This window comes from Festucalex cinctus, chromosome 1, assembly GCF_051991245.1.
Source record: "Festucalex cinctus isolate MCC-2025b chromosome 1, RoL_Fcin_1.0, whole genome shotgun sequence".
Lineage (NCBI taxonomy): Eukaryota > Metazoa > Chordata > Actinopteri > Syngnathiformes > Syngnathidae > Festucalex > Festucalex cinctus.
Genome location: NC_135411.1, coordinates 34556982 through 34579102, shown reverse-complemented (window position 1 = coordinate 34579102; position 22121 = coordinate 34556982). Strand labels below are relative to the sequence as shown.

General features: G+C 45.5%; 1 protein-coding gene across 5 annotated transcripts in view; it reads left to right on the top strand.

Annotated features, from left to right (window-relative positions):
- Positions 1-21820, top strand: part of lrrc4ba (leucine rich repeat containing 4Ba) — a 47745-nt gene extending 25925 nt beyond the window's left edge. Inside the window, exons 3-5 of one of the 5 annotated variants that reach the window (XR_013284918.1) lie at positions 10029-12780; positions 19924-20014; positions 20100-21297. Coding sequence is in view for 1 of the 5 variants with exons in the window: in XM_077531787.1 (XP_077387913.1) it covers positions 10029-11957 (1929 nt within the window). In the remaining 4 variants the exon portion in view is untranslated. Of the gene's footprint in view, positions 1-10028; positions 13161-13420; positions 15988-19923; positions 20015-20099; positions 21298-21786 lie in introns of those variants that run through there. The other 4 variants (XR_013284920.1, XR_013284921.1, XR_013284919.1 and 1 more) reach the window with 4 other exon arrangements.
- Positions 21821-22121: the final 301 nt, after the last annotated feature.

Here is a 22121-nt window from a genome sequence, read left to right as displayed (position 1 = left end):
TTGAGTGCGCCCATTAAAAAAAAAAAAAAAAATCTAATTCAGTCAGATGTTACCTTCAGGGACCATCAGAAATAATAGTGTTCCTAACACAACTGAGGGGTTGTTCCAAATGTGAAATGTGAATACCACATTCAGGGAAAGTCTGGAATCTAAGGAGTAACCAATTAAGTAGCTTGACCTAATCATATTGATTATTACAGATGTCCTTAGATGATTGGTCTGTTTGTCTATCTGTCTATTTGTAAGGACTCGACCGAGTCGATAAAGAACAGATCCCAAAAAGGCAGGCTCGGAGGAGGAAAACAACCTCGATTTATTCTTTTGGAAAAACCGAAAGCACAAAGCTTGCGCGCAGGCAAGACAACGAAATTTTCAGCGGTGCCCCTGCACACAGGCGAGGGACACGGCAGTAACAAAGGACACTTGCAAAAGGCAAGGAGGAATTGGAAAACACAAAACTCCTGCAAAAGGCAGGGAACACGAATGTAACAAAAAGCGCTTGCAACTGCAAGGAAAACTGACATAACCAAAATCGCTTGCAAACGGCAAGGAGAACTAACGTAACAAAAAACACTTGCTAACAGCAAGGACTAGAAAAACTTAAATCACTTGCACCCGGCAAGGACGACACGAAATGTACACGGAATCAATCACACGAGAATAACAACAAAAGGCGACGCGGAAACACACACGTGAATATAAGTAAACTAAAGACGACGGCAGATTCAAAAAACTTTACCAACAAGGAAACGCGGAGAACACTTGGACACGAAGATGAGCAAATAATAATCCGACAGCGTGCAGTGCTGCTAGGAGTCCTTTTAAAGTCTTGATTGCCAACTTGATGCAGGTGTGGGGCTGGGAAACGCCCCCCTCGTAATTGGCACTGAAAACACACACACAAGGGCACAACAGGGCTGAGAACCGAACCATGACAGTACCCCCCCCTCAACGGACGCCCCTTGGCGGACCACCTGGTTTATCAGGATGCGCAGCGTAGAACGTGTCGAGCAGAGACGGGTCAAGGATCCAGGAGCGGGGGATCCACTGGCGCTCTTCAGGTCCATAGCCCTCCCAGTCGACCAGGTACTGGAAGCCCCGGCCCCTGCACCTTGAGTCCAAAATTTCTTTGACCGTGTAGACAGGGTCCCCATCGACCAACCTGGGAGGAGGCGGAGCAGGAGCGGGAGGATTCAGTGGGCTGGGGGTCACAGGCTTAAGGAGGGAGACGTGGAACACTGGATGCACTTTGAGGGAGGAGGGCAGTCGGAGCTTTGCAGTCACAGGGTTAATCATGGCGAGAATCTCGAACGGTCCAATGAAGCGTGGACCCAATTTCTTAGCCCCACCAGCCAGTCGCAGGTCCCGGGAGGAGAGCCAAACCTTGTCCCCAGGTCGGTAAGCCGGCTCTGGCCGCCGCCGGCGATCAGCAATCTCTTTGTTGCGGTCAGCCGTGCGGGACAACGCCGCTCTGGTCTCCCGCCACACCTTGTGAGCCCGCCGTAGATGGTGTTGGACCGATGGGAGTTCTATGGAGCCCTCCTGTGAAGGGAACAGGGGTGGTTGGTACCCGTAGGCCGCCCTGAAAGGTGAGTGTCCCGTAGCTGAAGACGGCAAGGTGTTGGTGGCGTACTCAATCCAGGGTAGATGCGTGGACCAGGATTCGGGGTTGTGCAGGCAGACACACCGGAGGGCGGCTTCCAGGTCCTGATTGGCCCTTTCTGTTTGGCCGTTAGTCTGTGGGTGATACCCCGATGACAAGCTGGCTGTGGCTCCCAACAGTTTACAAAATTTTCTCCAGACCTGGGCTATGAACTGCGGCCCACGGTCAGACACCAAGTCCACCGGCAGTCCATGTAGCCTGAACACGTGCCGGATGAGGAGTTGTGCTGTCTCCCAGGATGAAGGCAGTTTGGAGAGAGCTATGAAATGTGTAAGCTTGGAGAACCGGTCCACCACGGTCAAAACTACTGTATTCCCTCTTGACCTAGGGAGGCCAGTGACGAAGTCTAGGGAAATGTGGGACCACGGCCGCGAAGGAATGGGTAGAGGCCGCAGTAGTCCCGCCGGAGGCTGGTGGGAAGATTTCCCGCATGCACAAGCGGTGCAGGCCTTGATAAACTCGGTGATGTCCTTCCTCATTTCCGGCCACCAGAACCGTTGGCCGATTAGGGCGAGAGTCCTATGAATACCCGGATGACAGGCGACTCTCGAATTGTGACCCCATTGCAGGACCTCCGCCCGCACTGGGTCCGGGACAAACAGTCTCCCGGCTGGGCAGTCCTCCGGGATGGTGATTCCCTCCAGTGCCTCCGTGACCCTCTTCTCCACTTCCCAGCATACCGCGCCCACAAAACAACGTTCTGGCAGAATAGGTTCCGTCCCCGTCTCGGGAGAAGCCACGTCATGCATACGGGACAAAGCGTCCGGCTTCTGGTTCCGGGAACCCTGGCGGTAGTCCACGACAAAGTGGAATCGGGTGAAGAGTAGGGCCCAGCGTGCCTGTCTGGAGTTGAGTCTCTTAGCTGACCGGAGGTACGCCAAGTTCTTGTGGTCGGTCAGTACTTGGAAAGGTTCCTTTGCGCCCTCCAGCCAGTGTCTCCATTCTTGAAGCGCCAGGACGATCGCCAATAACTCCCGATTCCCCACGTCGTAGTTGCGCTCTGCTGGACTTAGACGCCTGGAGAAGAAGGCGCAGGGGTGGAGCTTCCCATCTTCTGGCGACCGCTGGGACAGGACCGCCCCCACTCCTGAATCCGACGCGTCAACCTCGACCACAAAGGGGAGATCAGTATTAGAGTGGATCAATACAGGTGGATTTATGAACAACTGCTTAAGTTCAGAGAAAGCCTTCTCGGCGCTAGGTGTCCACCTAAACGAAACTTTGCTCGACGTTAATCTAGTCAGTGGGGCGGCCCGTAAACTATAATTCTTAATGAACCGGCGATAAAAGTTGGCGAAGCCCAAAAACCGTTGCAACTGCTTACGAGTTGTGGGACTCGGCCACTCGACCACGGCCTGTGTCTTAATCGGATCTGCTCGCAATTGCCCCCCCTCAATAATAAAGCCCAAGAACTGTACAGACTTCGAATGAAACTCGCATTTTTCCGCTTTGACGTAGAGTCGATTCTCCAATAGGCGCTGGAGAACTAGGCGAACATGTTGTCGGTGCTCGTGCTCGTTTCGCGAGAAGATTAGAATGTCGTCTAAATAGACAAAACAAAAGACATTCAACATGTCCCGGAGGACATCGTTAATTAGGCACTGGAACACCGCGGGCGCATTCGTTAACCCGAAAGGCATGACGCAATACTCAAAATGCCCTAGGGGAGTCTTGAACGCGGTCTTCCATTCATCTCCGTCTCGGATGCGAACTAAGTGGTATGCACTACGCAAATCTAACTTGGAGAAGATTCGGGCAGACTGTAACGGAGCAAATGCCGAGTCCAACAGCGGAAGCGGGTACTTATTCTTAATGGTAATATCATTCAATCCCCGATAATCCACACAGGGACGAAGGGTCTTATCTTTCTTCTCTATAAAGAAGAACCCCGCCCCCACGGGTGATTTGGACGGACGGATCTGACCATTGGCCAGCGAACTCGAGATATATTCCCGCAGGGCTTCTTGTTCCGGCTGGGATACTTGATACAGGCGCGAACTCGGAAGTGGCGCATTGGGGATCAGTTCAATCGCACAATCGTATGGTCTATGGGGCGGCAAAGCTTGGGCACGGTCCTTACTAAACACCTTCCCTAAGTCATGATATTCCTCCGGAACCTGATCGAGGCAAATAGCTTCTGGAGCCGGACTTACCGGCACCGTGGTTGTCCCTTCTGCCGACCGCAAACAGTGGGCGTGGCAGAAAGGACTCCAGTTCTCCAACGCGGGCTTATCCCAATCGATGTCGGGATTATGAGTCTTTAGCCAAGGGAGCCCCAATACTAGCGGAGCAGCGCGGGATGGCATAACGAAAAAACTCCTTTTCTCAACATGATTCCCCGACAGTCTCAAGGTAAGTGGACCGGTAACATGACGGACCTGTGCTAGTAACCGCCCATCGAGGTCAAAAACCTCCTTAACCTTTTCTAATGGTTCCACCGTGCTCCCCAACGCCTCGACCACACACGGGTCGACGAAACAATCGTCGGCCCCCGAATCTATGAGTGCCTTAATCTTTAGATTCATACCGCCATCGGACAATTCCCCTGACAATTCTAACCGTCGAATCCCACCACTAGTCCTACACGAAAGGCTGGGTTCGGTTCTCCCCGGTAAGTGCTTACCCTGGTTCGAGTCAATTCCGGACTCCTGGGTCTCCTTGGCACGTCCCCCCAGTCGTGTGGTCGGTTGTGTCCGACGTTGTGGTTTCGCGGGGCAGGAAGCCACCCGATGCCCTGGTTGACCACAATAGAGACAGGCTCCCGTGAGCCACCGACGGCGGCGCTCCTCGGGATGCAGGCGTCCACCTCCGACCTGCATGGGCTCCCCTGTGCCAGCTGGGGTGCCCGGAAGGGAACGTGCTTCCGCGTGGTCGACAAGGCTGAGTCCAGTCATGCGGGGGTTGGCGGATGGCCCATGCCGCTCACTGATTCGCTCTCGGTGCCGCTCTTGTAAGCGGTTGTCCAACCGAATGGTGAGCTCAATAAGTCCCTCGAGAGAGTTCGTATCGTCACGGACCGCCAGTTCATCTTTGAGTACAGAATTCAATCCCCGACGAAAGATACTTCGCAAAGCACAGTCATCAAATCCGCTCTCCGCGGCCAGAATACGAAACATGATCGAGTAGTCAGCGACGGATCTTTCTCCTTGCACTAAGTCTAACAACCGACCTCCGGCCTCCTTCCCCTTGACTGGATGGTCGAACACACGTTGAAATTCAGAAACAAAAATCGGGAAGGAGGACCGGAGGTCTGGTCGTGAGTTGCTCACCACCATCGCCCATGTAGCGGCTTGACCAGACAGGAGGCTCATAATAAAAGCAATCTTAGATGGGTCACGAGCGTAGGTATACGGTTGCTGGTCGAAAATAAGCGAACATTGATGCAAGAACTGACCGCAACCACCCGGCTGTCCGTCATAGCGCGACGGGTGGGGCAAAACGGGTTCCCTTGGAGCTGCTGGGGAAGCCAACGTGGCTGAGTCCGTTCGCAGAAGTTCCGAGTCTAGTACTCCGCGGGAACCGAGCTGCTCGAGCCTCGCGAACATCTGCTCGCACCGGTGAGCAAGCCTGCCTACCACCTCTTGGAGTCCTACCAAGGTGGTCTCGGTTTGCCCAACCCGTTGCCCCTGGCTGGCCAACGCCTGTCTCACCTTCTCCGAGTCGGCGGGATCCATGGTCGGATTATTCTGTAAGGACTCGACCGAGTCGATAAAGAACAGATCCCAAAAAGGCAGGCTCGGAGGAGGAAAACAACCTCGATTTATTCTTTTGGAAAAACCGAAAGCACAAAGCTTGCGCGCAGGCAAGACAACGAAATTTTCAGCGGTGCCCCTGCACACAGGCGAGGGACACGGCAGTAACAAAGGACACTTGCAAAAGGCAAGGAGGAATTGGAAAACACAAAACTCCTGCAAAAGGCAGGGAACACGAATGTAACAAAAAGCGCTTGCAACTGCAAGGAAAACTGACATAACCAAAATCGCTTGCAAACGGCAAGGAGAACTAACGTAACAAAAAACACTTGCTAACAGCAAGGACTAGAAAAACTTAAATCACTTGCACCCGGCAAGGACGACACGAAATGTACACGGAATCAATCACACGAGAATAACAACAAAAGGCGACGCGGAAACACACACGTGAATATAAGTAAACTAAAGACGACGGCAGATTCAAAAAACTTTACCAACAAGGAAACGCGGAGAACACTTGGACACGAAGATGAGCAAATAATAATCCGACAGCGTGCAGTGCTGCTAGGAGTCCTTTTAAAGTCTTGATTGCCAACTTGATGCAGGTGTGGGGCTGGGAAACGCCCCCCTCGTAATTGGCACTGAAAACACACACACAAGGGCACAACAGGGCTGAGAACCGAACCATGACACTATTTATCTCATCTCGTCAGGTGGTACCTTCAGGGGCAGTCCGAAATCATCAGTTTTCTCACCCAGCTGAATTGATTGTTCCAAATTTCTTGGCAGCCCGCTCTCGCGTAAATGCGCCACACTCTGCGTTTATAAAATATTCTCTTCGTTCTCGAGCAGCTTAAATATCTTTCATCCATTATTCCAGCTTTACTTTTCGGTCTGTTCTCCCGTCTCAAGTACAGTTTGAAAAAGTGAACACTGACAAGTTAATCCTGAAATCCCAAACTGGCCCAATGACGTTTAAAAGACATTTTTTAATTCTGTGTGTGTTTTGTTTATGGTCGCACTCATAAAAATGTTACCCCAGGAGAAATATTTGTGCCACTTATTGACTGTTGGCAATAAACAACAACGTCAGACATGTTCCAATTAAGATTTATATATTACATATCGACTCACAAACGGCTCACTTGCTCTCGCTCGCTTGATTGCAAACCTTGCAGATGATTTCAATTAAAAACCAACTCATGGTTTACGAGAGAAGTAATTACAAACATGTCGACAGAGAGAGAAAAAAAAAGGTTGTGATTCATGACAATAGCTCGCTCTTTTGCATTGTAGTACCACCTTATTCCTCGGGAGGCAGCAGCGAGTTTTGGCCTTCTGATTTGCTCACCAAAATGTTTCAACTGCAGCTAATGTTAAAAAAACTTTTGTGTACATCCAGGGATGACAGAAATATCCACCCAATTTTGTGGCATTCTGTAAGAAAAACCCAAGACACGAAAGTTGGAAAACAGCATCATTATATACAAAAATACAAAGTAACTACAGAAAGCAGGGATGGATTCAGATGGCCTTGAAGAAAACATTTGATGGAAAAACCTTCACTAAGAACCTTGAGTGGGCTGGGTGAAGAGAAACCTCTGTTAAGAAACATCGACGTACTGAGAGAAAACCTCGACGTACTGACAAACGTGTCACTGAGCAACTCTCACTAGGCCTCTGCTTAATTCTATATGGCAAACTAAAGGCCTATATGGCAAAATACGAGCCACAAATACAGCACCTAAATACAGGAGTATTTAGAGTGTAAATTACAGGACCATAGCAACTGACATCATATTCATCTCAAGGGACAAATATAGGACTATAAACACTTAATGAGCCCACGACCCAGTCCAAAACATCGTCACATATGGCCCAACTCAAAACACAGGTACAAGAATATCCATCCATTTGAGTTGCTCTATGAAACTGGCGTTGGGGGGTTTATTTTTTTCTAACTTTCAAGTGGAAGCTATTGAGGGAATTGGCCAAAAGTGTCTGCTTCAAACCAAAAGGACCGACTTCCTGTTCAATTTTGGGCACTGGCTATTCAGGACTTTTCCCTGTGTCCTGTTATGATAAACATGTCCAACCATATTTGTGTTGATAGGTCAAACTGATGTAAACAGCTCCATCTTTTTTTTTAAGTTTGCCAAGAGCACTTCTGAAAGATTCCACCTAAATTAACTTGTTCATGACTGCGTCAAATCAAAATGTCCAACTTCATGTTTTATGTGTCCTTTTCTAATGGTCTACATAATTTCACATTGTCCAGTAAATGTGATGTCGGCGCCTTCTTTTTTCTAACTTTCCAGAAGACACTAGAAATCAAGAGTCCAAATAGCTCTTTCAAACCAAAATGGCTGACTTCAATGTCAGGCGTGGGTCCTTGAGACATTTTCATGCATCCAGTTTACAGCGTTGCCATCTCCCGAGTTAGGAAAGTAGCTATTGGCTTTTCTAGAAGTCGCTAGAAGTCCCTAAATGATGCCATTGCCTAATTTGCATCATCCTCAATTTGCATGCAGTAGTCATACACACTGTATAGAGATCCGGATGTCACGTGATGATTTGTCTGAACAGGCCCCCTGTGGCAGGAAAGTAGCCGCGCCGCCTTAATGGACTTACAATGGCGAGGAGGGATAAAACTAGCATTTATCCGTCAATTTTGCACCCAAGAGCATTGACACTCACTTTGATGAAAAGGACATGGTAAACATGCGCGAGGTGGACATGTTGGATTGCCGATGAAGTCTCAGGAGTGCTTTTTTTTTTTTTTTCCTCAACTCACTGATGCTGCTATGTGGAATTATCCCATATTATACACTGGTGAGTGCATTCAAATCTGATCATACAAAGGATTTACAAATTTGTAAAATCCGGATTGATTTCCCCTTTATGTGTGGTCAAATTGCCATCTAAATTAGAAGTTTCACGCAAGTCTTGTAGTATTATTTAGGTACGTTAGCAACTTAGCATCTGCTAGTTCGTAAACAGTCTCTATGGTGTCGGTCAGTTATAAATTCAACTGTGGAATATCTATTCAACCGTAGCAGCACAAAGCAATGAAACAGATTATTTCCCCCACATTTGTGTGTGGTAACTTTGCCTGAAGCAGCATCTGCTGATTCAGCCACCATGTACAAAGTGCCCGATTACGTCTTTCGCCTTCATTTAACAACCATACAATCGAGCTACATCTACACGACTAACTGATTCCGTAATTGACTCACCTGATATGAAGTGATCGCTACACAAACAATGAGGAGGATCACAAATCCTCCACCTTGTTGTTCACCCGTTTAATGGCTCCTGTGATCCATTGGCTATGCATTGGTTCCTAGAACACCAGAACAAAAGGTACTAGTTTTGTTGTTAGTCGCTTTTGACAAAAACAAAAAAGCTGCCAAGAGGCTTTGGAAAGTTTAGTGTTGAGATTTAGCGAAAAAGCCGCCAACACTGTCCAGTTATGATCGACATGTCCACCAAATATCAAGTCGCTAGCTAAAACTTGTGGTTAGCTATCCATCTTTTTCAGTAAGTCATCTACATTTTGCAAATGCACGCACTGGATGAAAGCAGTCATTTACTGTGAATCTGTTTACTTCGCACTAATTTCCTGTTTCTTTTTACAACCTTCGCCTAATTGGAATAAGTGTCACCAAAAAAATCAGAACAAAAAGATGAGAAAACACACACATACTCCTTTGATGTTGGTCAAAAGGAAATAGGAAATAATGAGCTTGCTTGTAGCTACTGTTTAAACTTAAAGGGCAACTGTCACATCAAAATGAGAGCCAAAGTCCACATGGTGCAAATTTTGACGTGAGGTCTGACACTGACGTCCTTTTTTTCTTACATCTTTAAAACTTCTTCTGGGACTTGAACAAGCTGCCGCCTACAAGAAATCAAAAGCACAATATTAGTTTTCCTTTGGAGCAGATACATTCCGATTTGCTCGCTCGTATCCTAGAGCTCCTCTTCAAATGATTAAAAAATCTAAAAATGTTTTAACACCTGAAGGCATCCTAGATTCTCCGGCTTATTTTTTTCCTTGCTCTGCTGAGGACCCTTGCGGTGAAGCTTTGACAGTTCCCACCCCCTCTCCAACACACCCCACCAACCCCCCCCAACAAGCCCCCAACGCCTCCCTCCCACTTCCTGCTCTACATTTGGAGGCGGAGGTGGCTCAATTCCAGGAGCGTGTGTGTGTGTAAGGGGTGTGTGTGCGTGCGTGTGTGTTGGGAGGGGGGGGGCAAGATTAGACAACATACACACAGAAACCCCCAAAGTGGAACACAATCCGTTCTGTAATGCCAGTGTATGGAAAATCCTTGAATGGATCATCCAACTTTGATGCCATGCTGTGACTACATTGGGTGGCAATAGGCAAAAAAAAACAACCTTTAGTTTAGTTTAGTTTAGTTTAGTTTAGTTTAGTTTAGTTTAGTTTAGTTTAGTTACCAGGTGACTTTTGGGCAGTCCTATCCACTCCACCACTTCTAAATTACAAAACAATTCCACAGGATGCATATTTTGAACAAACTGGTAAATTCTCTGTCATGTCGAGGCCCCTAGTGTCAGTATCAGCTACAAACACAAAGGACTGCCGAGTTCGTGGGCCTCAAAATTCAAAGTAATAAAAGCAACACTTACTTGTCACCCCGCAGATCATCAAGTCAGACACCTTCAAGCATCTGCGGCACCTGGAGATTCTCCAGCTCTCCAAAAACCAGATCCGTCAGATCGAAGTGGGCGCGTTCAATGGCCTCCCCAACCTCAACACGCTGGAGCTGTTCGACAACCGCCTCACGCTGGTGCCATCGCACGCCTTCGAGTACCTCAGCAAGTTGCGAGAGCTGTGGCTGCGCAACAACCCCATCGAGACGCTGCCGGGCTATGCCTTCCACCGCGTGCCCTCGCTGCGTCGGCTTGACTTGGGTGAGCTCAAGAAACTGGACTTTATCTCGGACGCCGCCTTCGTGGGCTTGGTCAACCTGCGTTACCTAAACTTGGGAATGTGCGGACTCAAGGACATCCCCAAATTGACGGCCCTCGTGCGACTGGAGGAGCTGGAACTGTCGGGGAACCGGCTGGAGATCATCCGGCCCGGCTCTTTCCAAGGCTTGGTTTCACTCCGGAAGCTGTGGCTCATGCACTCTCAAGTGTCGGTCATCGAACGCAATGCCTTCGACGATTTAAAGAACCTGGAGGAGCTCAACCTGTCCCACAATTCTTTACACTCGCTACCGCACGATCTCTTCACACCGCTGCACCGGCTGGAGCGGGTGCATCTGAACCACAATCCATGGGTGTGCAACTGCGACGTGCTTTGGCTCAGCTGGTGGCTGAAGGAGACGGTCCCCAGCAACACGACCTGCTGCGCCCGCTGCCACGCGCCCCCCTTCCTCAAAGGAAAATACATCGGCGAGCTGGACCAGAGCCACTTCACCTGCTACGCGCCCGTCATCGTGGAGCCGCCCACCGACCTCAACGTCACCGAGGGCATGGCGGCCGAGCTCAAATGCCGCACGAGCACCTCCACCACCTCTGTCAACTGGATCACGCCCAACGGTACTCTGATGACCCACGGCTCGTACCGGGTGCGGATTTCGGTGCTGCACGACGGCACGCTGAACTTCACCAACGTCACCCTGCGAGATACGGGCCAGTACACCTGCATGGTGACCAACGCGGCCGGGAACACCACGGCCACTGCCGTCCTCAACGTCACTGCCGCCGACGTCAGCGTCAACTACACGTACTTCACCACGGTCACCGTGGAAACCGTGGAGACTCCAGGAGAAGAAGAGTCCGCTCTGGTGGCTATCAACCAGACCTTCATCCGTGTCCTCCCAGGGCCGACCCCCTCGGGGAATCTGTGGCCGGACGGCGTCCCAACTACGGCCTCCTCGCTCTCCATCGACTGGTCCTCGTCATCCTCACCCCGCGCCACCCGGCCCACCTTCACTGTGCCCATCACCGAGCCGGGCTTCTCTGGCCTGGATGACGTGATGAAGACCACCAAGATCATCATCGGCTGCTTCGTGGCCATCACATTCATGGCGGCGGTGATGTTGGTGGTCTTCTACAAGCTGAGGAAGCAGCACCAGCTCCACAAGCACCACGGCCCCACCAGGGCCATAGAGATCATCAACGTGGAGGACGAGCTGGGAGGACGGGGTGGCGGCGGAGTCGGCATTTCTGGGGGCTGCGCCTTGACGCAAAGCAGCGGAATCGGAGGCGGCCAGAGCCTGAGGCGGCACCATTCGGACGTGGTTGCCCTGCCGCACCTGACTCGTTCGGAGCACCTCAACTACTACAAGACCCACCATTTCGGCAACAACATGGTGGGACTGGGTGTCAACAACAACAATAACCCGCTGCCTTGCTCCCAGAACATGACCATGTCCTGCTCCCAAGTGCCCAGCTCCATGGGCGGCGGCGGCCTAGGGACCTGCGGCACCCTGCCCACTCCGGTCCCACTGCCTCAGCTGAGCCTGCACAGCTCCCTCAAAGGTCTCATGGCCAAGGGGCAGAACGAGCCTCTGCTTTTTAAGAGCGGCTCCAAGGAGAACGTCCAAGAGACTCAAATCTGAGAGAACCTGCGACACCCCCCCTGTAGCCTCATGTCGCCGCGGAAGGTGGGGGGCGTCATCCGTGGACGGCCGCCCCCACTCCGCCTCATCGAGCACATGCTCCCACCCACATTCAGGTGACAAGCAGCTCTACTTTTTGCCAAAGTCCAAAGTCAAGACAACTGAAAGAACACTGCAGGTTTTGTGGATTATTTCAACGGACCGGCCGGGTGGGCAGGATGCGTTTCCACGTGGCTTCATGGACAAAACAGAGCTATAAACAAAAAAAAGATAAGAGGAAAAAAAGAAGATAAAGTACTTGATATTATTATATATAAACGGTAAATATATTTTCACTGAAAATATAAATTATAAAGAATCTTTAATGAGCTGCCGACGTAGAAAGTGTAAAGAGTATATTTAAACAATCTAAGAAAAAAAATCATTGTCCTTTTTGTCCGCCTTTCAAGATGGCCGCTGGATGAATCTATTTTCTTTTTCTATCCAGACCCGTTTTTGTGGGGCAGCGCTCACACCAACAGGGTCAACAGCGGCGGGCTGTGTAGCATCAACAACAATAATAATAATGATAACAATAATAAGCATCATAAGCTCACAGTGTACATAGTCCCAAAAGGCTGCTCGCTAATCACCATCTTTGGATTCACATGTTAGCGTTAGCATTAGCATTGTTATTATCACGCCATTGGCTCTTTTTTTTTTTTTTTTTTTTGTACACTTGAGGGTCTTTTATAATGGACAAAAAAACAGCGGCAGGAGCAAAATGTCAGGATTGGAAGATTTTGGAAGGATTATTTCACTCTCAGATGGCGGTTTTCCGAAGGTAAGCGCAACTCGTCGGTGGGACAAAAAAGAACTAAAAACAGACATTTTTTTTATTTCTAAAAAAAAAAAAAAAAAAGGGGACAAATCAATGAAAAAATGTAGAAACGTCTAGCTATCTTTTAAAAGAAGAAACAAAATATTACGATGATGATTATTGAGTGTTTTTTTTCCATTTTAATTTTCTTGTTTTTTTTTTTTTTTTTTTTTTTTTTTTTTAAGTGTTCTTTCTTCTTGTACTCTTCTTGTTCTTGTTCTTCTAATTAGATGATTCGCGGGTTCTAATTATGCCGACAATTGTTCTGTTATAGCCCAGGTCACTTTGGAAATTAAAAAAAAAACAAAAAACAAAAACTGGCACATAAAATGGCGGCATTTGGATTTGCGTGGAGTTTTTCTTCTTGATTATTTTTTTTGTAAAATGTGGTGTACAGAATATGTTTGTCAGGCGGCCAGTGGTCTTAAGTCAAAGAGCTTGACAACTGAGCTCGGCTGACTTCCTTTTCGATTTCTGGCATGCGTTCTTGAGAAATTTTGCTGTGTCCTGTTATGACAGACAGGTCCACCAAATTTCAAGTTGCTATGTGAAACTGGTTTCAGGGCTGAATTTTCAAAACATCCACATATGTTTTTTATGGCAGATCCTGTTTTTGTAATCATCATGGCAGCAAAGGCCTGCAACGTCAGTGTCTTGTCGCTATGACGACATGCTAACAAACTCTGCCGCATCAACCTCAACTGCCGCCCATCCCCCTCCCGAATCCTCAGCCACCACCATCATCATCATCATCATCAGGTCTCCTTGGCAACCGTTGCTGCTGCGACAGTCCTCATCAAGGTGTCTCCCTTCGCTCCATAAACTCTGAAAAAGATTCGTAAGCCCGCCCTGCTGGCTACTGATTGGCTGAACTCGCTGCTTTTTTGTAGCTTTGCAGTGACGGCCATTTTTTTAGTGCCTCGTTGTGCAACAGTGCCCACTCGTGCTACATTAACTATTATCATATTGCCCTCAACTTATTTGCATATTACATTTGTGTCTGTATGGTTTTTTTTTTACCCACAATGCATCAGTATGGCGTGTGTATGTGTGTACTTTAATTTGCTATTTCAATTTCCATTTCTCCTTTCAAACTTAGCGATAAAAAAGAATTTTGTTTTTGTATTTTTAAAACTGCTCAATGCAGGAAATTGAATTTTCGAATCGCTACTGCCACATGTGGCTGAAAAATGCAACTGCATACTGCCTTCTCACGTACACAATGCTCACATGACGCCACATCCGCAGACAGAGGGAGGGAAATTCAAACCCGAATCCAGTCTGAACACGATTGACCAGAGCTTGCAGAAGTACCCATTGTGAACATCTTAGGTGTTAATCTGCTAATGAGCAGATGTTTTGAGTCATAAATGGTCAAATGAAAAGGCTATTGTAAAGATTAAAGATTATATTTTTAAATTCCTCAATAGGGCAGCTTTAAAGCCACATAATATTTATTGGTCTTTCTTAGAGAAAAATAAAAACAAAAGGTATTCTGGATATTTGTTGACACTTATTTTTTATTATTATTAATTATTATTTATTCTGTGAGGCACAGTGGATGAGTGGTTAGCACGTCCGCCTCCCAGTACTGAGGACGCAAGATTGAATCCAGGCTTTGGCCTTCCTGGGTGGAGTTTGCATGTTCTCCCCGTGCCCGCATGGGTCTTATCCGAGTACTCCAGTCTCCTCCCACATTCCAAAGACATGCATGGCAGGTTAATTGGGTGCTCCGAATTGTCCTTAGGTGTGCTTGTGAGTGGTTGCTCGTGTCTGTGTGCCCTGCAATTGGCTGGCAACCAGTTCAGGGTGTACCACTGCCCGAAGCCAGCTGGGATAGGCTCCAGCACCCCTGCGAACCTTGTGAGGAGCAAGCGGTTAAGATGATGGATGGATGGATTATTTATTCTTAAAAATGTAAATTAAATCGAGTTGATTGGCTATTGTTGCATCCCAAATCTGCATTTGCTATTCGTGTTCACATACAGTATTAAAGAGCCAGTTCGAAATGAACTTGAATTGGTTGTACTTTCCATGAAAAATGCTTCATAGTCCAACCAACGAGAAATCCAGTTTGATCAAAATGGTAAATTGAGTGCACTTATGTAGTTCTTTTACGCCATACGGTGTTTAAAGCGCTTTACAGAACCTCATTCACTCACTTATTTAAAGACGTATCTATATATTGAACCAGAGTGTACAACGGTGCGTTAATACTGCAGTGTCGATCTTTAAAAAAAAAAAAAAAGTTTTCCTTTTTAATTTAGAATAGCTTACTTCAACTTCCAGAATCCCTCCTCGTAGCCTAGCCAGTGCTAGAATCCAGCGTGTTTTCTTTGTTTGTTTTTTGCTTTCGTCCATTAAATCCATCTGTTTTGTCATTGTGTCATATTAGCTAGCTAATGCTAAGCTAATCTGTTGTCGCTGTTGTTTTCCGCTCTGCTGTGTCCCATGGCTAAAGTGGGGCTTGACTGATACATAGGTGATGGGGTTGAGAAAATATATTTTAGCCGACCAAATAAAATGCTGCAGGGGCTTAACTGTCGCTATGTAGATTTCTGTGTAGCTCCATCTTTGCTAATAAAAGTCATGGGACAGGAAGTGCCATGTGATTGCTTTGCTTGTATAAAAATAGTGGACATGAGCGTGTGCGTGCCGACGAAGGCGATGTTGCACATATGTCGCACAGCCGTCTGGTGTTAAAAAAAAAAAAATGCCAGCAGGCGCCAGGTGCTGCACTTTTTGTCTGCGAGCCAAAATCATGAAAGCAAACGTGAACGTGAGCTATCACCTGTTGGGTGAGCTTCTCCATTATCAACATGCTTCTCCACCTTCAGCCTTCCGCTAGCAACTTCACATCTTTGCAGTCACATTTGACCCTTTTTAGCTTTAGGGATTAATTTGGTACGATCACATCACATTTTCCTGAGCATGTTAAGGGATGGTGCTAAGACAGGGTTCTGGGGTATATTAAACAGATCTGTGTCAGCCCTGTTACGGGCCCCAGCATTTCATTTGATATTCTATAAAATATAAATTATTTTCTCAGCTCAATAAACTATGCAGTACAATTTAATCAGATTAATCACATCTTGGAATTAATTAATCACTTAATTAAAAAGGCTTTTATCAACATTTTTTGCCAAATTTGAAAAGAACCTGTTGTGTTAATTTTTTTTTACATTTAATGTTATGAGGTCTTCAAAAAAAATGTATTGACTGCACAGTCTAATTCTCCTATTTTTCTGATCAGTTCATTACTTGCGTAATTTAAAATGTAAAAAATGACCCCAATATTTTGACAAGACCAAATATTCTGAATGTCATACGCTAAATGCTTTACTCTGATGTATGCAGTTGTGGTTATTGCTCAAATCAAACAACCTGTGCTACCTTTAATGTAACCACCTGCTGTCAAACTAAAGGATCATCTGTAGTCAAAATTAATAGTGTGATTAATCTGCATTAATATATGATTAATGTGATTTTTTGTGCTTAATCAATGAGTTAACATTTTAACTTTGACAGCACTAATATGTTTTTTAAGATGAACCTGCCCCTTTTTAAAACTTCAAAATGAGTTAAATTTTATGAAATACAAATTTGGTGATATTGCGATTGGCTGGCAACCAGTTCAGGGTGTCCCCCGCCTACTGGCCATAGCCAGCTGAGATAGGCTCCAGCACCCCCCGCGACCCTTGTGAGGAACAAGCGGTTCAGAAAATGGATGGATGGAAATTTGTTGATACATATTTTTTTCTGCAAAAGTTATGGCTTTTTTTTTTTATCCAAAATTGAATGGAATTCAAATATGAGTTAAGTAAAAATAATGATTTTTTTCCCCCCCAGGTTTACTTAGTTTATTTAGTTCATTTTTTAATTTATCAGGAAAAACAAAATGTACTGTTGTGTTTTTGTTAAGATATATAAAAAAATTGTATATCTGTGTTATATTTGTAGTCTATAGGCCTAATGTTAAAAGGAACAAATGGTCACAAAACTTTTAAAATTATAAAATACAGTATATTAAACATATTTTTTAATCTGCAAATTCAATTATTATTATTTTTTTTAATTATAGCATTTGGAGATACATATTTGTTCCCCAATTGTGGTTTCTTTCATTTTTCAGGGATAGAATAGAAACAATCAAATTTAAATACATGTAATTTAGATTAACTCAATGGAAAATTAGGAACTTAAATTGGTTAAAAAACAAATTCGGGAAGCTTTTTTTCTTCAATGTTTTCAAAATAAATTATTTAATAAATGAAATCATATGTATCCAGACTGATTGTCATTATTAATTTATATTTATCCAAAATACAATGAAAACATTTGTGTGAGGAAATGTGGTTGGTTGGATGGATGGATGGATGGATGGATGGATGGATGGATGGATGAATGGATGGATGGACGAATGGACGAATGGACGGATGGCTGGATGGCTGGATGGATGGATGGATGGATGGATGGATGGACGAATGGATGGATGGATGGATGGATGGATGAATGGATGGATGGACGAATGGACGGATGGCTGGATGGATGGATGGATGGATGGATGGATGGATGGATGGATGGATGGATGGATGGATGGATGGACGAATGGATGGATGGATGGATGGATGGATGGACGGATGGATGGACAGATGGATGGCCGGATGGATAGATGGATGGATGGATGGATGAATGGATGGATGGACGAATGGACGAATGGACGGATGGCTGGATGGATGGATGGCTGGATGGATGGATGGATGGATGGATGGCTGGATGGATGGCTGGCTGGATGGATGGATGGATGGATGGATGATGGATGAATGGATGGATGGACGAATGGACGAATGGACGGATGGCTGGATGGATGGATGGATGGATGGATGGATGGAAGGATGGATGGACGAATGGATGGATGGATGGGTGGATGGATGGATGGATGGATGGACGGATGGATGGACAGATGGATGGCCGGATGGATGGATGGATGGATGGATGGATGATGGATGGATGGATGGATGGATGGATGGATGGATGTAAAAGAATTAGATGTTTTTTACTACACTGATTCCATGATCCATGAAACAATGACATCTGTTGCGAAATTTTGTGTGCCACTGGGTCAATGAGCACCCTGACAAGCCAGTGTGTCATCATCATCATTATCATTGGTCACATTTGATGCTTCTGGATGTTTCTTTTCACTAATGACACTCAGCTGATGCACGTTGACGTTTGTCTTTCATCTCACACACACGCACATGCAGCAATAGAATAATGATGAAGTGGGAGTGTTGTCAGCAGAGGTCAGCGCAAAGCCGTCACCTCACTTCCTGCCAAGGTGTCCTCCATTAGGGAAGGGCTGACGCGGTAGCATGCGGCTTAGCTGGCTGTCGCCTTGGTTACGGCGCGCCAGCGGCAACCACATGTCCATCCCGGTCGTCTTGCCAGCTTGAAGGTGGCTCGAGTGTGTATTGTTGCTAGGCAGAATAGGTTGATGAATCTATGTGCACATCAATCACTGTCAAAAGGCCCAAGCGTCTAAAATAAATGATCATCAAAAGTTTTTCAATTTAGCATTAGCCATCTGCTTGTGATTGTTTCTCATATGGGTGTGCTCCCTTGAGAGGAGATTGTCAAAGTAGCAGTCCTCGAATTCACCCCAAATGTCTGATTTGAACCAAAATGGACAACTTCCTGTTCAATTTTGGTCACAGGACATTTTCATGTGTCCTGTTTTCATTAAGGTGTGCAACCATTTTTACATCTGTCAGTGAAATCTGGTATAGTGGGCTGATCCCCCCCATAACTTTCCATGGGGCACCACTGAAGGATTTCTCCCCCCAACATGGCCACATAAAAACAAATATCGAACTTCTTACTCAAGTCCTTGAGACTTTTTTATGTCCACCAAATTGAATGTCAAGTGGTGAAACTGGTGTTGGGGTGTCATTTTTTTTCTAACTTTCTAAGATGTGCAACTGAGCAAATTGGGCCCAGTGGCCACCTTGAATAATCCGTAATGTCCAACTTTATGTTTAGTTTGGGGCATGGGTCCCGTCGATGTTACGAGCATCTTGTTTTGATGGACATGTGCACCCATTTTGTGTCCATGTGTGAAACTGGTGTCAGGGGCTGATTATCTTTGAACTTTCCAGGTGGCATGACGGAGATAATTTGCTCTAAAATGGCTGCTTCAAACCAAAATGGTCAACGTCCTGTTCCGTTTGGAGCATGGGTTCTTGAGACTTTTTTTGTGCAATCATAATAGATATGGTCTACCAAATGTGTTCATTGATGAAACTCTTACGAGCTATTTTTCCCCCTACCAATTTCAAGTAGCACACAACTTTTCCCCAAATTGGCTGCTTCAAACAAAAATGGTTGTCTTCCTGTTCAATTTTAGGCATGGACCCATGAGATTTTTTTTGTGTGTGTGTCCAGTTATGAATATAGCCATGAATTGTCATATTGATTGGTGTAACTGGTGTCAGAGGCTATTTTAAAGGGATATTTGACTCATTGAGAAATTTTCAGCTGCAAAAAAAAATAGATATTTTGTCCAGAATGAATTTGGTAACTTCATTATTTTTCATGTACAATTAATATTTTAAATACTATTTTTCCCACTTGCTGTCGACTGAAGATGACATCACCTGTGTTGAGGAAGTAGGTAACGACCAATCATGGCTCAGTTTGTTGACCAAACCCAGAAAACAAGTGAGCCATGATTGGTATCAGCACACCTCAGCACAGGTGATGTCATCATCAGTTGACAGCAAGTAGAAAAAAAACTTTTTAAAGGTATTGATTGTACATGAAAAATAATGTCGTTATCAAATGAATTCTGGACGAAATATGAATCTTTTCACTGCTGAAAATGCCTCAATGAGTCAAGTATCCCTTTAAGTTTCCAAGCGGCACTAATAAGTGAATTTTCCCAAAACGACAAACTTCAAACCAAAATGTCTGACTTCCTGTTCAATTTGGGGCTTGAGTTCTTGAGACTTTTGTGTGTATCATGTGATGATAAACATGTGCAGCGAATTTCATGTTTATCTGTCCAGCTAGTACAGGGGACAATTTTCACTTTTTCAAACTTTGCAGCATTTCACCACAAATTGCCGCTCCAAACCAAAATGGCGGACTTCCACTTTCATTCCGGGCATTGAGACATTTTCACGCGCAGTGTTATGTTGTACGTATCCAGGCAATTTCATATAAATTGGTGAAACCGGGTTCAGGGGCTAATTTTTTTTTTCTTTTTTTTGAAACCTTCCCAGGAGGTGCTAGGAAAGGAATTAGCCTCAGCACTTGGTAATTATGAAGTTATCAGGAAGGGGCCACGTGACGAAGCTCTCGGGGCTTTCTACAGATATCGGACGTGGGCGATGAAAGGTTTTCCCTGGAAATGGCTGCCACCCCCGCCGCTGTTGCCGCTTTGGGACGTCACGCTTGAAAGTGGAAAAGTGGCGCTTTTGTGTGCCGGAACGCGGTGAAGAATCCATGACTGCTTTCGGATGTGCTGAGCCAGCCGCTCCAGAAAAGCCGTTTCGGCCTTTTTGCTCTCGGCGGCCACCTCGGCTTCGGCTTCGCGGGAACGCTGGCGCCGCCTTTTCGGGCTTTGAAGTGTAAATTGCGATGTGGCGGAGCGCCGTGCGGAAGCTTCCGCCGGCCGCGTTGATGTAAGCCGGCGTAGTGATAATGGAGCCGTCTGCTGAGGCCGAGGTCACGCGCGCTACAAAAGGCCAAAAGGAGCTTTTAAATCCCGCCGCATGCTGCCAGCTATTCAGGTTTTGCTTCTTTTTTTCTTTTTTTTTTTTGAGGAAAGCAAACAGGAAACAGTTGTAAAGCTACATCAAGATGAAATCAACTTTGACAGACCGTATTGATTTTTTTTTTTTAATTCCTTTTGTCTACGCCCCCGCGGGTCGGCCAGTCAGGTGCAGGCAGCATTTTCCTCACTTGCTGGATAAAAGGATTTAAAACAAGAAAAAAAAAAAAAAAAAGAGCCCTTTGACTGTTTACTTAAAGCTGATTCGTGTTATCCCAAAAATATCTTGATAATTGCCTTTTGACGGTTTATGATTGAAAAATCTTCTAATTAGGCAGATTAACACCTTAGCTGTTCACAATGGGCACTCCTGCAAGCCTCTGGCCAATAGTTTTCAGACAGAATTTGTGTTTGAATTTCCCATTGTCTGTCTGCAGATGTGACGTCACGTGTACAATGTGTGTGAAGAAGGGAGAGTGCGTTTCATTTTTTGGCCACGTGACAGTCGTAATTCGAAATTCAATTTCTTGCATTGAGTAGCTTTAATTAAATTTATAATAAGTAGCATTGAACCCCCCACCCCCGATGGCTTAAATGTAGTGTGTATATATACTACCTGCACATTTACAATTCTGACAATTCTTTAAAAAAATTTTAAAAAAAACAAAACACTCAAATTTCTGGAAAACAAATGATTTGGGTTAATTATTTTTAGTGGGAAAAAAGTAATATACCGATAATAATAATAATAATTATAATGTTTCTTCTCTATTTCTCTAAAATATTTTAATACATACTTTATCTATTTTTTAAGTTCCTTGTAAAATAACTAAATAAATCAATTAAATTAATATAATTATTTTATTGCATTTATTTTCATTTATAGATTTATGTGAATTTTGTTTGTGGTAAAATTGATTGAAGATTAATTTACGTATTAAATAATAAATACATGAATATGCAAATTACCAGTTTTTTTGTTTTGATCGAAAACATACATCAAATATAAAGTTTTTGAAGTTTCTGATGAACTAAAAAAAATAAAATAAAATGACAAATCTTTTCGTTTTTTTGTTCAAATTAAAAATAAATTCTTAATGCGGTGATTTTATCAAAAATAAATTACATTAAATCTCAAATATGAAAATGCTTGTTGAAAAAAATCTCAATACAATACAACACAAATATTTTTGCAGGTTTTATGGATATCCATCCATCCATCCATCCATCCATCCATCCATCCATCCATCCATCTTCTACCGCTTATCCGAGGACGGGTCGTGGGGGGAGCAGCTTCAGGAGGGAAACCCAGACCTCCCTCTCCCCAGCCACTTCAACCAGCTCCTCCAGCGGGATCCCAAGGCGTTCCCAGGCCAGCCGAGAGACATAGTCTCTCCAGCGTGTCCTGGGTCGTCCCCGGGGCCTCCCGCCGGTGGGACATGCCCGGAAAACCTCCCCAGGGAGGCGTCCAGGAGGCATCCGAACCAGATGCCCAAGCCACCTCAGCTGGCTCCTCTCAATGCGGAGGAGC